Source organism: Mustelus asterias, chromosome 3, assembly GCF_964213995.1.
Source record: "Mustelus asterias chromosome 3, sMusAst1.hap1.1, whole genome shotgun sequence".
Lineage (NCBI taxonomy): Eukaryota > Metazoa > Chordata > Chondrichthyes > Carcharhiniformes > Triakidae > Mustelus > Mustelus asterias.
The window spans coordinates 49421863-49437467 of record NC_135803.1 but is presented as its reverse complement, the minus strand read 5'-3'; the positions used below and the strand labels follow the sequence as shown (position 1 = coordinate 49437467).

Sequence of the window (15605 nt, the reverse complement as noted above, 5' to 3'; positions counted from 1 at the left end):
CGAGATGATTTCTGTTCTTGCAATATCAATCAACCTGACTGGCTGAAAAAGGGAACAATTGAAACAGTGGATAAAAGCAAATTACAGCGGATGCTGGAAGTTGAAACCAAAAGAGAAAATGCGGGAAAATCTCAGCGGGTCTGGCAGCATCTGTAAGGAGAGAAAGGAGCTGACGTTTCAAGTCCAGATGACCCTTTGTCATCTGTCAATTTAAACAGTGGAATCTCATTTCTACAAACATTATAGCCATACATCCTTCTTCATGATTTATAAAATTACATGTCTTAATTTTTCTTACTCTTTTGCCTCTTTTTCTCCCTTAATCCAATTTTCCCTTTCAATTCCTTTCTGTGACCCGATTTTGCTTTAATTTACATGATCTCCTCCTCTATCATTACTCTGGGCCCGATTTTACCAAAATTTCGCGCCCGTGAAATCGCGGTAAAGTTGGGCGTCGGGCCTAAAACGCGATCTGCACCCAACTCATGGCAGATCACGTCTTTATCGAGCCCCGATCCGGGCGCGGGTCAGGCGCGCGCCCGAATCGGTCGGCGCGATGATTTAAATGCATTTGCATGCATTTAAATTGACTTAATGAAGCTCGCGCCCAACTTTACCGACGAATCCGACTTTACCAGGTTGCGGCCCATTTCGCGTCCACGCATTAAACGACCTGCTAAATAAAAGTCCGAATGGGACTCCAATTCAGCAGGGGAACCGCCGAAGCCAATCCCCCCCGACCATCCTTCGCGGACCCCCCGCCCCAACCATCCTTCGCGGACCCCCCGCCCCAACCATCCTTCGCGGACCCCCTCCCCGCCACCCCCGCCCTTGCCCCCGCCGCTGCCCCCCCCCGCCCCTGTCGGGGGGGGAGGGGGGGATGGAGAAGGGGAGTGATGTGTCTGCCCCTGGGGGGGGGGGGGGGGAATGGAGAAGGGGAGTGACATGTCAGCCCTTGGGGGGGGAGGGGGGATGGAGAAGGAGAGTGACGTGTCTCCCCTGGGGGTGGGAGGGGGGGGGCTGCCAGTCTGCGGCCGATCCCTCCTCCCCACTGGAGAAGGGATCGGAGGAGGGATCGGAGGAGGGATCGGAGGAGGGATCCCCCCCCTCCTTCCCCCTCCCCCCCCCACCCCAGGGGCAGACACGTTACTCCCACCTCCTCCAAGGGAAAGGCAGAGCAGCACATACAGCAGAGAGGATGAAAGGAATTCCCTTTGGAGGATAATGTCCAAATCACCGGAACTAAAAACCTGACAGTCCAAAATCTGGGATAATATTTCAAAATGTATATCCCCCCATCCCTGTCCTGTAATATTATCCCAGATTTTGGACTGTCAGGTTTTTAGTTCCTGTGATTTGGACATTATCCTCCAAAGGGAATTCCTTTCATCCTCTCTGCTGTCTGAGCTGCTTTGCCTTTCGCGCCCGGGCGCGCTGCCTGCGGTCTGTTCCGAACTGCGCATGTGCAGTTGGAGTTCCGGCCGCTCCAACAGCGCTAAGCCCCGCCCAATAGACCGGTGCCAAAAAAAGACGTATGGGCGCGCTGGAGCGCGGCTGCCGGGCGCGGATCCGTTTGACGACCGGACCCGGCACTTAGTCCCGATTTGGTAAAATCGGCCCCTCTGTTTCTTTCTCAATCCTAAAAATCTCAAGATTAGACAGATAGACTGTGAGTCTCAACATTCACCAAGTTCCCAGATATCCTTGGCCCTCATCTATTTGTGCTTCCAGCAACTTATGCCTTAAAAGATTTTGAAATGAAGAATAAGAGAAAGATTCTAATTGAAGAGACACCCTCCAGCAAAATCTGGGCTAATTTGCTCAGAAGCTAGAATATTGGTGTTCAATTATTGTATTGAGAATTTGCCAGTGGCATTATTTCAAAACTTTTCCACAGAAATACTGTGGTTGTTGTGAGCGCTTGGAATTTATGAGTGTTTTCAACCATAGAATCCCTATAGTGCAGAAGGAGGCCATTCGGAGTCTGCACACAATCCCACCCAGGCCCAATTCCCGTAACCCCACATATTTACCCTGCTAATCCCCCTGACACTAGGGTCATTTAGCATGGCCAATCAACCTAACCTGCACATCTTTGGAATGTGGGAGGAAACCAGAGCACTCGGAGGAAACCCACGCAGACACGGGGAAAGAATGTGCAAACTCCACACTGACAGTGACCTGAGGCTGGAATTGAACCCGGATCCCTGGCTCCGTGAGGCAGCAGTGCTAAGCACTGTGCCACCCAGTTTAATCTTGTAAATTTTTCAGTTGGTTAAATTAGCAAAAGCATTGGTTCCTAACAAGAAGAGAAAATGGGAGAATATATTTTAAATGGTTTAAGTGCCTTGGGCTCTGAAAAAAATGCTAATGTGAATTGAGAGGTCAGTCACAATCAGACAGATTTTCTTTCCATATCAAGTAAAGAGCTTCATTTTTTTAAGCAAAAATAATGTTCCCCCAATGACACCAGTAGCTGAGCCATTCAGACTGGAAAGGTCCCCATTTTGATCCCCGACTTGTACTCAGTTAGCTGATAATAACTTGGTAATGATAAATGACAGTACATATTACTGGCTTTAGATTTTCAGAGAGTAGGGAGAAAAGCTGATGGCAGGGTTCACTCCTTATCCTTCTCTGATGAACCCTGTTGAAAGTGTCCACAGGTACAATGAGTGAGGAGTATCGGTCCTTGTAGCAATGCCCCCACAGTGGAACAGCCCATTGACTCTCAAAGTCAAGACTTACATATAAACACTGGCCACACAGATGAAGGTGAAGTATCTAGGGGGTAGTCTACAGATCCAAAGCTCAAGAAGGATCAACACTTTCAGGTAGAAGTGGGCGAGAGAAAACCCATGAGAAGAAAAAAAAGAGTACTTGGAATCTCAAAAAACTTTGAGAAAAATAAGCAGGTCTCTGAAAATCAAAAAATCCTGAACATACATACCTGACTGAGCACTGGATGGATCTACCTTATGCTTCTGTTGAAGTGTATTTGTGCTTTCTAGAGATGTTCCATTCATAGCTTGATATTGATGAAACAACGCATTGTAATGGTGCCTAAAAACAAAGAAAGGAAAACAGTGAGACCTGTGTTTATGATAATCCAATCAAAGATACGTAAGGAGATTTAGTCCTGCTTTCAATTAATACCCACAGAATCTCAGCAAAAGTACAAGGGAATCACTTCAAGTTTTAATTTGTTCTTTACTGATTTCAGCACATGGTTTCCAGTTAAATGGGAGACTTTACAGAAGCAGTAACCAATTTTCTCTTGTATTTCTCAATGGCAGACTGTTTCCTTGACCTCCTTTATCGCAGTAAGCTCTGCAGAAGCAGATATCCTTGTGAGAAATACTTGTTTTGGCTGAACCACAATAGGATAATGTCCACAGCTTTTAGCTTCATTTAGTGTAAAACTAATACTGATACATACATTGTACACAGTTTAATTTCATTTGAAACCGGGAAACATGTACGACTTTATGGCAATATAGCAAGCTGGATGTCATAATGGTATTAAAAATGCACTGATGCTGATTGTTGACTATAAATCTAACCACCCAGAAGGGAAGAAAAAACAGTTCAGCCCAGTATTCTTACTTCCCTGCATTACTGGTGTTCCATTTTAAAGTATATAAGACCAGTTCAGACCAGTATTCTTATTTCCCCATTTTACAGTTTTTTATACTTCTGGGCACTTATGCAAATCTGGCCTGAAAAGTCATGGGTAAACATCGGCATTCAATTCTTCGGTGTAAAACTAACTGGTGCAATTATTAACAGCACCAAGTACAGCCTCAGACAGGTGTAATGGAGGTTACTCTCACTTGGGAGGGGCAACTTCAATGCAATTTCCATTTGATGCGATTGGGATAATTTAAGGGAAAAAGCAGAAAAGGAGGACGAAACTCTAAACGCCTTAGAAACCCTTGATTCGCTGTGGCCCTCAGCAACATTTTCACCACCTCTAAACATGGCTTCCTCCATCTCTTTTTCTCTCACCGTTAATGCATGATGCCCTCTGGTGGCAAGCATATTTCAATCTCTGCAATATAACAAATTACTCTGCGAAAACCTTGGCCAGTTGCGCTATAGGCTCAACATCTCCTCAAGTAATCTTTATTCGATGTGAGCATGCCAGTAGATTTGCAAATCTGTACTGCTATGAAGCCAAATCAATTCACTGCCCAACATTTCATTAACAATAACAAAACAGTTTCCAAATGGACCTAACTAGCTTTCCTTCCTGCCATCCAATAGCCAAATTTTATTTCCTTTGTTAGTCGGTCAATGTAAATTTTCCATCATATTCTTCATATGTTCCTACATGGCTAATTTAAGAAGTAACCCTTTCTCTGAGTTCATGAGTTGTTTTAAAAGTTTATTTATTGGTGTCATAAATCGGCTTACATTAACACTGCAATGAAGTTACTGTGAAAATCCTCTAGTCGCCACACTCCGGCGCCTGTTCAGGTACACTGAGGGAGAATTTAGTATGGCCAATGCACCTAACCAGCACGTCTTTCAGACTATGGGAGGAAACTGGAGAACCCGGAGGAAACCCACGCAGACACGGGAAAAACATGCAGATTCCACACACACAGTGACCCAAGCTGGGAATCAAGCCCGAGTCCCTGGTGCTGTGAGACATCAGTGCTAACTACTGTGCCACCGTGCCGCCATATGATAATAGGGATAGTCTGTTCAATATGGAGTATTTGAAAACCTACTAAATTTATACTGTAATCGAAAAAAGCTATAATTTGATCCAAGGGTACTGAGAGAAATGAGAGTGGAAATTGCAGAGGCACTCATGACAATCTTCCGGTCTTCTTTAGACACAGGGTTGGTGCCAGAGGATGGGAGAATTGTTAATGTTACCCCATGTTCAAAAAGAGGTGCAAGGGTAAAACCGTCAACTACAAACCAGTCAGAGTAACTTCATTGGTAGGGAAAATTCTAGAAATTATTGTTTGGGACAAAATCAATAGTAACTTAGACAAGTTCAGGATAATTAAGGAAAGCCAGCATCCAGTCATTCAGGGAAAGTCATGTTATCATGTTTGCTGGAGTTTTTTGGGGAGGTAACAGAAATGGTTGATAAGGGCAACATTATTGATGTGGTACATATATAGATTTTCAAAAGGCATTTAATACAGTGACACAACAGACTTGTGAGTAAAATATTAGCTCATAGAATAAAAGGAAAAATGGATAAGAAATCAGCTCAGTGACAGGAAACAGAGAGCAGTGGTAAATGTTTATTTTTTAGATTGCTGGAAGGTTTATAGTGGTGATCCACAGGAGTCGGTATTGCTTTTCCTGCTAAATATTAATGATTTAGACTGTGGAGTGCAGGGCATGATTTCAACATTTGCGGGTGATATGAAGGTTGGAAACATTGTCAACTGTAATGAGGATAGTCTTGAGCTTCATAGGATATAGACATGTTGGTGAATTGGGTAGACAAGTAGCAGATGACGTTCAATGCCGAGAAGTGCAAGGTGATTCATTTTGGCAGGGAGAATATGGAGAGACAGTGCAAAACAAAGGGAGAAACTCTTAGGTGCAGGAACAGAGGGACCAAGGTTTTATGTGCATAAGTCATTGCAAATGGCAGGGAATGTTGAGAGAGCAGTTAATAAACATATTGTATCTTAGGCTTCATTAACAGGGGCATTGAATGCAAGAGTAATGAGGTCACGTTGAATTTGTATCAGACATTAGTTAGGCCTCATCTGAGGTACTGCATCCAGTTCTGGGCACCATACTTGAGGAAGGATGTGAAGGCATTGGAGAGAGTACAGAGGAGATTCCAGGTATAAAGAAACATAATTATAAGATTAGATTGGGGAAGTTGGGACTGTTTTCCTTGGAGAAAAGAAGGCTGAGAGGAGACTTGCTAGAGATATTGAAGATCCTGAGGGGTATGGACAGGCTAAATAGTGAGAATTGTTTTTCCACTTGAGAAAGCATCAAGGACAAGAGGGCACAGATCCCAAACAATGGGCAAAAGGTGTAAAAGTGATGTGAAGAAAATATTTTTCACCGAGTGGATGGTTGGATTCTGGAAGAAACTACTTGAGAGGATGTTGGAGGCAGATTTGAATGAGGTATTCAAAAAGGAATTGGATTGCTATCTGAAAAGGAAGAATGTGCAAGGTTACTGAGATAAGGCAGGGGAGTGGGACTAGATTGGATGCTTGTTCAGCGAGCCAGTGCAGACTTGATGGACCAAATGGTCTCCTTATGTACTGTAAAGATCCTATGTTTCTGTGAATTTGATGCCAAGCCACACAGGGAGATATTAGGAGAGGTGCGTGACTTTGTCAGAGGTAGGTTTTAAAGATAATCATCAGGACGAAAGAAAGGGAGAACAATGGAGAGGTTTAGGGAGGGGGTGGGGGCAAGGTGCTTCCAAAACTTAGGGCCAATACGGCTAAAGCGACAGCAACCAACAGTGACTTGAGTAAGCAGAATTGCCAAACAAAATTTGACAGCAGGTAGTCCAGTTTTCTGATGATAAAAAATAATTCTGATGATTCTGACAATTGCACAGTTTCAATAATATTTTTCAATACTATTTGTATTCTCCAAAGCTTTGAAGAGCTCTGTCATAGAAATGTTATAGTTTATAAAGAGTACGACCAGTGGAATAAAGCCACTCTTAGATCCAGAGCCTCAGCTAACCATGGAGCCAATCGCATTTCCGTTTGATTCAAACAGATTTCCTCCAGAACGGCTTGTCGCTTCACTGCGGTGCTGAAGCAAAGCACCCGATGGATATCTCAATGCTGCACATGATTGATTATTCACACCCTCGGTCACAATGCTCCCGTCACTACTTGTTTGAATCACTCCATGTGTCACGAGGACTGCAATAAGCCTGCCCAGAAGCTTTCCTGCTTAGCACTAATTCAGCAATTCTTTGAACCCCTGAACCAAATAAAAAATTTAATTTGGATTTGGATCAAAAAAATTGGTTCTGCAGGCCCGGTATGCCCATTCGAATGACAAAAAGCATCTCCTGAAATATAATCGCTGGACACGTGCTATTGCACTTATCAGCTTGCTCAAAGGGCAGGATTCCAATCTAAAGTCTGAACCAGTATCAGCATCTGGAAAAATGAGTTTACTAAGCTTATCAGTATGTTACCTAATAGCCAGAAAGTCGACGAGCAAATCATCAAACATTTGATATTGTGGGGACTGCAGTGTTGGATTTTAGCTCCGAATAGTAAACCCTTTCTATTTTTTTGCAGGCAGTTTATGATTCACGCTATCACTATTATATCATAACTGTCAACACACAACTGATAACTACAGCAATGCTGAAAACATTTATTTACTGTGGCGGAAATGCTCTCTACTGATAATGCTCAAGGTTTTATTTAAACTCGTTGCAGAGTTCTGTTCTATCATGGTATGTAGGAATTTGACGGAAAAGTGTGCACAAGCTCAACACTGCATTTCTACAAATCCGTAAATGGAGTTAATTTTCCCTTTTCCAAAAAAACTGTTTTGCAACAGTCACAGCTTGAGGTGCTCTTGAAGCACAGTGTCATTGCAATGAATCATGGAGTTCGGTAGTTTTTTTTTGTCACTGTAATTTTCTGCCAGGTTCAGATGGTAAGTTATATACGTTGGCATGACTGTGTAGAAAGAAAGGTCTTGCATTTATACAACACCTCTCACAACCTCAGCACATCCCAAATACCAACTAACGGCCAATGAACAAGAAAGTCTGATCAGAAATTTGACTTTTTCCTCACAGGAGGGAATACAAAAATGAAGACAAATAAAACAATTGTGTCTTTTCTACATGTTTGAATGTCTGGTTATAGATTGTGATCCAAGACTCTCAGTGTTAAAATGAGGAACAAAGATGGAATTGCAAAAACAAATCACATTTTTTCTTAGAAATTGCTCGTTACTCATTCTCATTACTTTACATCTCCAAGGGCAGGAGTCATCCTTTGTCACTTTGCCCAAGCAGCTGTCTTCATGTCTGAGTCTAAACTATAAATGTTTGTAGGCTGTTCAATGGTACAGGGAATCAGCCAAACCTGCCCACATCCTCGCCTCATATTCATATATACACTTTACAATAAGAGTTACTGCATTACAGTCCAGAGCAGCCACCCAAGTTTAGTTATCCTTCCGTCGTGAAAAAATGCCACGCTAACTATTGTGCCACTAACTTCAAACAGAGAAGGGGTCAAATTTGAGATTCTGGGTTTTAGATTCCCTAGCCATCCCACTGTCAACTGGCAACTGTCTGACGCTGGACCAGACTGTTTACACCCTTTGTAACTTCCTTAACATCACCCAACTGCCCCAGTCTATCTGCTGCTGAAACCCTTACCCATGACTTTGTCTTATAATTGATTATTCCAATGGCCTCCAGGCTGTCCTCCTATCTTCTGTCCTCCATAAACGTGAGCCCATCCATAACTCTGCTGCCCATATCCGAACTTGTAACAGGTCCCAGCATTCACCCGACACCACTTCATTATGAAAAAGGTTTATGAAAAGATTTGAAAAGATCTGTGTGGATGTTACGAAGGTGAGAAATTACAGTTATGAAGGAATTCTCAAAACTGCAGCTTTCTCGCAGGAACAATGGGGGTTGAAGAAGGACTCTAATAGCAGTTTTCAACATTATGAAACCTTAACGAGGAGATAAATAGTAAAGATCGCATCCACTCGCTTAGGAATTAGCATTAAGGGGCACAAACTTAGGATCATCACTGGAAAGGAACATTATTTTCACAGAAAATGTTATTAGAACATGGAAATTGAGATTAGGCTGGGTGGCTTTCATATCGCTACCATATACATGATGGGCTGAATGGTCTCCTTCTGTACCATAAATCTATGTTTCTATGAATGCTACAGTGCAAGTAAATAATAAGATAATTTCAAATGCAATTGGATAGGTATTTGAAAAGGAATATAAAAGGGCAGAGAATTGGTTTTGGGGTAGATAGCTTGACACTTCAGAGTGAATAGGAACTATGCCATCAGGAAACAAAATTTTGGAATGTCATCCTGTTGCTATTATTTTTAAATATTTCAGATCACGGCTTGAATGTGCTTTAAGATTATTATTGAGTTTAGATTTTGGGATCCCTTAAAAGCACAGATAGATCCTAAATGCCATACATTCCTAACATCAACTGCTCAGCTCTCAACCAGAACCACACAATGAAGTAGGTGTAACACACACCAGCAATGCCTGCTCAAATTAAATATTTGGGGCATCAACAATTTATATTTGTACAGCATTTCTACTGTAATAAAATGTCCCAGTAAGGCATTTCACAGGAACATTATGAAATAAAATATGACACTGAGCCTGTTGAGGAGATTTCACCAAATCACCAAAAAACGGGTCAAACAGGTAGGTTTTAAGGAGTACCTCAAAGGGGGAAAGTGAGGGAGAGAGGCAGAAGATAGCAATCCCAGAGCTTAGGGCCAAAGCAACTGAAGACGTGATCACCAAAGGTAGAGTAATTAAAATTGGGGATGTCCATTAGTGCAGTGATGATATTTTGGATTGCTGCAGGGCTGGAGGAGTTTCTATGGCTTTAGAAAATAGATATAGACAGAGGTGGGAAATAGAAGAGCCATGCCAAATTACTCTTCAGGCATTGCCAGATGGCTTCTGATCCATCGCATATCTGCCGCCCACAAATCAATATTTTGTTGAGATCTCCACAAATAAATTTCTGAGTCATTTGTTGTGTCTTGTTCTTCCATCATGTAGCAATTAAAATAGATCCTGTCATAAAATACACAGAACCATCCAGAAGAACCAACACAAAGCCTGGAGACTGGAATTGTCAATTACTAGCCAATTCAATTATGTTGTTTGTGTTTGGGAAACACAGCTGTCACTCTCTGAGATCTATCAATTTCCTAATCTATTTTGCTGCAGACTGATCATTAACTCAACCTCTAAACTGAAATTACACGGCAGATCCAACATGCTTTCAGGCAACAAAGCTTTTGATTTGTATCGGAGGAGTTGTGAGCTTTACCTCAGCACCATTACAGTCTCCACCCACTGCTCCTGCTGACTCTCCCATGGCTCCTGGGTTATCCAGTCTGAGGTCTGCAGAGCTTGCTGAACCATAGCAACACGGTGTTTTGCTGCCGCCAATCCTTTCTTCCCATATCTGTCGTTAACTGGGGATATGATACCCCTGATAACTTTATACTGTCCTGCAAAAACATAAATAAATACAACTGAATTCGGGCTACAATTTGAATCGATCCCGAAAATTAAGCACCAGCTGTTGTTTAATTGATTAATTCAGTGAACGTGTTTCACGATAAGGTAGGTTTTCTGATTTTTCCTTTTCTCCTCTTTTTTGTGGCAGTGCCATTTCTGTCACAGTGTGAATGAGAAAAAATGTTACTTCCTAAATAAAACTTGGTATTTTGGAAGAATCTGTGGGCAATGTCCCTTTAGAATTTAATTGTTCCATGTGGCCCTTTTTATCCAATGGGTAGCACATTTAATTATCTTTGTATGGCAGTACACACACACACACACACACACACACACACACACATGAGCAAGACCTGTATGGTCACTTTTAATGTGGAGATGCCAGCGTTGGACTGGGGTAAACACAGTAAGAGGTCTCACAACACCAGGTTAGAGTCCAACATTGGACTTTAACCTGGTGCTGTGAGACTCTTACTGTGGTCACTTTTAAGGCAGTGTGGCAGCACACCCACACACCTTAGTGGGAACATTGCCTAAGGGAAAGGTTGCAGAAAAAAATCTTCAGCTTTCTGAGAATCAATTGGAGATGCAATAAAAGGATTAACTATGTGAATCAGACATTGGGCAGAACCCTCACCATACTTTTTCAGTGTCAGGTTCAGACTGAAAACTGGTGAGTAGCTCTCCAGGTCCACAGACCAGTTTTCACTCCAGATCTTGAGCTTCTCTGAGTGAAAAAAAGAGCAGGGCCTGATAGAGCTGGTAATCAGCTCCACAGAGATCGAGCACCATCTTTAAAGGATGCCCAGATCAGAGGTATTGGTGGTCCCCCAGCCCTGAGACAATTATTAACTCACTAACACTGCAGAAGTATCGCCAGTGTTCCCCCTGTAATTACAAGTTCCTCACTCACTGCCTGCTCACCCCTCCACCACATGCAAGTGGATGCCACAACCCCCCCCCACCCCCCCCAACCGACGGCCTGCACCAACCTGGCATTGCCAACCTGTACCATGGGGCAGTACTGGCATGTTCCTCTCTCTCCCGGGGCTATACTTAGCTGTGCGCCGCTGGAGGGATCCCCTTGACGGAATCCCATTTTTAAGACGCTGTTGCAAGCCTCGCCAAGGTTTGAATATTCAGTGAGGGGCGGCTCATGTTGCAGGTGACAGGGCTGGGTAATGAGATTAAAATTTATTCAATACCATTAAAATGAGGTTCTCGTCCTTTGTGGGTGAAACATAGGGGACGATTTTCCCAAAAGTGACGAATTGGTGGGAAAACTGTTCGAGATCACGACTGTTTTGTCAGTTCAGTTTCTCACTCGAATCTCCCCACTCTGTGCAATGCAGAGGTCACAATCGTGAATCTCATTAAAAGCCCAGGGGTGGGCGGGGTCTATTCGCACCGGAGTCTGACAGTTCTGGAACTCTGCACATGCGCAATGGTCCCGATCTGTCAGTCCCCCGGTTTGCTAGCCAGCTCGATCACAGGCCAGCCCGGGACCCCCGGAATGCTGCCCCTCCAGACTACCCCCCCACCCCCCCCTCCCCCAAGGCACAATTGCGTCCCCCGGGATAGCCTTGATATCCCCCCTGCCCCAGAGCGCCCCGATGTCCAGCTCACCTCCCCCCCCCAGCAGTCGTGACCCGCCCACCCCCTCACCCCAGCAGACCTCCCCCCCCCCCCCACCACCGCTGACCTCCCCCCAGGAGGTAGGCCCCCCCCCCTAGCAGACCACAACCCCCCTAGCCTGTCCCAATCGCTGCCCTCCCTCCATCCCAGACCAATCCCCATGCAGAGCGGCAGCAGGACCCCCCACTCCACCCCCACCGATCACCCATAGGCCCCATCCACAATAGACCCTGCCCCCTTGGCATTGCCCAATGCCTGATGAGCAGTGCCAAGGTGTTCACGGGCATGGGCACTTTGCCCCTTGGGCAGTGCCAAGGGGCACAGGCTGGCACTGCCACGGTGCCCATGCCCAGGGGGCACCACCCCCCGCTGCCGCCCGACCCCTGGAAGGCCCAATTGCCCTCCCCTTCATTCCGGCGGGGTCTCCCTGCTAGTTCCCCGAACATGGGCAGCTACTCTAAATCCCGCCGGAATGAAGTACTCCTGGCGGGGTGGGAGATTCAATCGGGACCAGTAAGTTCCCGATAATTACATTTAAAATAAATTTTTAAAAGATTCAAATTATTTACCTGTCTTACTGCCGGTTTGCGGCGTGGTCTGACCGGCGACTGTTCTCTGGCTCTGGGAGATGCACATGCATTCCTGGCATATGCGCAAATCCCGGAACAAGGCCGGTGACGCACATCTCCCACCCCAACCCAACAGAAAAATTGCAGGTCAGGATGGGAGAATCGTCCCTGCAATCTCTTTGGAGAGCATCGCCTTTCCTGATTCCATTCAGATTTTCCACCCGCATCGCTGTTCACTCTGACGGCGAATGCAGGCTGGATATTTCCCCACAGTCCCAGAGATTGATGCCAGTAATACCTTATTCCTCTACAGGATGTGCTGTTAGATCTTCACAGATACAATTAACAGAAAATCGGTGATACAACATGAGATCCAACTTTTTTCACAATATTCTCACTTTAAAATTCTTTGAAAACGCTGAACCTTGTTGAATGAAGTGTAATTGAGCTTTTGACGGCATACGAAATGGTAATTACTTTGACTTTGAACAGAACTAATTTTTTTTTTTAAGTATGGTGTCTCATTTTCTCCATTCCATTATTTTTTAAATAACCATTTTCAAATTTGAAGATTTTTTAACTTCTACCTTAAACTCATGTGCATGCCCCATTCTTCATTTTGCTTTCTTTAAAAATGATTAAAAATAAATTCGAATCCATTTTGTTTCCTGATTTACTGTCTGTGGGAATTCTTCATTCTGATTGAATGCTCAGCCTGCTTGATGACTTAATCGATGCTAGATGGCACAAATTGCCTATAGATGGCAGCAGATTGAAAAATCACGCCAGAATAAGGGAGATTGACAATGTAAAGCCCACTAACTCTTTGTAAGCAGCGAATGTCCTCCCTTCATCACTGATCACAAAGGTTAGGTCATTACGTTATGACCTCCTCATCTGTCTCCCCCCGCCACTTGTCTGTTCATGATGGTCACAGCCTCCAAATTGCACTTCCACTGATAAATTGGATGAGCTTCAACCCTCTCCCACAAGAGAACAATACCTCAAATGAGCAGGACAAGTTCATGCCCCTTTAGTAATATAGGTGTTTTTAAAAATCTCCCCAACGAGCATTGTTTATTTTCCTTCATTGTAGGGTCTGAATCCCTTATCCGGCAGCCCCAAATCGAGAACATGAAAATGAGTTATATTTAAAGTCTTTTATTCTTTATTTTTCATACATTACTTTAGGTTTGTCATCAAAGAAGGGTCATCTGGACTCGAAACGTTGGCTCTATTCTCTCCCCACAGATGCTGTCAGATTTTCCAGCATTTTCTGTTTTTCCCTTAAAGATATCTTTGTTTTGACTGCTGAACAAACTGCTCATAATTGCTTTAACAATTAAAATGACATAAAATGGTTCATTTATCTCTGGAGTCTGCTGTCTCACTTTAAATCTAGTTGCTGCACTTGTCTCTTTAACTCCGAACACTTCTTTGTTGAATTCTTCTGAACAATACCTTTGTCTCTGTTCACTTAATTTCAGTTGTCTTAAACATTCATTCTGTCCCAGTTCCTTGGTTGTTTGGATTATATCTTGTTCCTTCAGAAGTTTGCATCATTGCAACTCCCTTGTTCTGTCCAGCTTCTCCTGGCAGAATTGAGAGCTGCTCACTCCTCAGTGTCCTGTCTTCAACTGCTCTGGCATCCAGTTAAAACTAAGAACAAAGGAAAGCCCTTCCCTTTGGAAAGTAGCCTCCCGTTGCGAGGCAATGACTTACTTCTATTTACTCTTCATGCCATAACCCTCCCTAAGCACAATAGAATCAAAAGTGGAATTGAAACCAACTCCCATACATACAGATACCTTCGTCCAGCCCAATTCTATAGATTTTACGCTTCCAGGCACAGAAACATGAAATTAAACCCATTTAAAACTTTACCTCTTTCTAAAGTTTACCAATACAAATAAAAATCTGTTTAAACTACCTTTGTTTACCTAACATGTTTTACAAGTACATGCTAGGCCTAGGACCCAAAAACTGTAAATTCCACAAATCCGGCATATGTCCAGTCCCCAGCTTCCTGAATACAGGTTCCAGTACCTCTATAGTGGATCCTTGCAAGAATGTGCAGCTAAATGAACCAAGAATTCAAAGATTTCAAATTTATCCATTCTACCAAACTGAACCTTTTCAATTCAAAAGCACAAATAAACCTCTGCAGTTTTCATGCGAAATCCCATAGATGCTGGACTGTAACACTGACAAAATGTTAATACTCAACATAACACTGATCATCAGGTTTGGGAAATTTCTTTGCTAATTACTAGCAAAAAGGGCACATTCACAGATTATGCTGCATGATTCATTCTGTACAGATCAGCTTTGCAGTAAACTGTAAACCTTACAAAATGGCTACTTTCCTTTTGGATGGGAGCAGTGCTGCACAATATTTCACTTAACTGGAATGGAGAACAGAACAGAACAAGAACAATCCTGTCATAAAATAACAGGAAAACATTCAACCATCATCCAACAAGGTCAAAATAACACAATCAAATTGTCGAATAAGAAAAAGAAGCCCTTTCGCATTCAAAGTTTAATTTCATGAGATTCATTTTTCAATGTGAGCCTGCAGATTAGCAAGAACAGCACAATGGATGAGACACATCTTAATTGTTGTGTTGCAAAAAAAAAAGGCTCCAGGCTAACTGGCGTTGGCACAAATAAAAAGAGAAAAAAAAATCTAAATGTTGGAAATGTGAAACAAAAGCAAAAAAAATGCAAGCAATACACAGCAGTCTGCACCAATAAAGAAAAAAAAATAGGTTGTTTAATCTTTTGGATGGCATGCTGTTTCTTCCTCCCTACCCCCATCCACCTCTTTTTAGTGGAATAAAGTGCTTATCTTTCACTTTCAGTTCAGACAAAGGGTCAAACCCAAATTATCTGGCTGCTTCTCATCTTTATAGATGTTCACTGATCTGCTCAGCATTTTCTACTTCTGTGACATACGAGTGGCTGGGTCATGGTGGAGTCATCTTCATCCATCACTGCATTCACTCAGCTATTCACTCAGCTAACCTATGCTGCAGTCCAGGGCCTGCAGCTTTTGTCTGATAGCGCTGGTTTTTCCGGCGCAGTTTAACCAAAATTGGCATAACCAGCACAGAATGTTGCAGAAGTTTCAGAACAAATTAAGTACATTGTGAGAC

The 15605-nt window shown here is 43.3% G+C and overlaps 1 protein-coding gene across 5 annotated transcripts in view; it reads right to left on the bottom strand.

Moving 5' to 3' along the window:
* The window catches only part of nmnat3 (nicotinamide nucleotide adenylyltransferase 3), a 74736-nt gene that overhangs the window by 29132 nt on the left and 29999 nt on the right, over positions 1–15605 (bottom strand). For 4 of the 5 annotated variants that reach the window (XM_078208626.1, XM_078208632.1, XM_078208645.1 and 1 more), the window contains 2 exons: positions 10050–10233; positions 2951–3063 (listed from right to left, as the gene is read on the bottom strand). In XM_078208626.1, the coding sequence (XP_078064752.1) occupies positions 2951–3063; positions 10050–10233 (297 nt within the window). The remainder of the gene's footprint in view (positions 1–2950; positions 3064–10049; positions 10234–15605) is intronic. The other variant, XM_078208653.1, reaches the window with a different exon arrangement.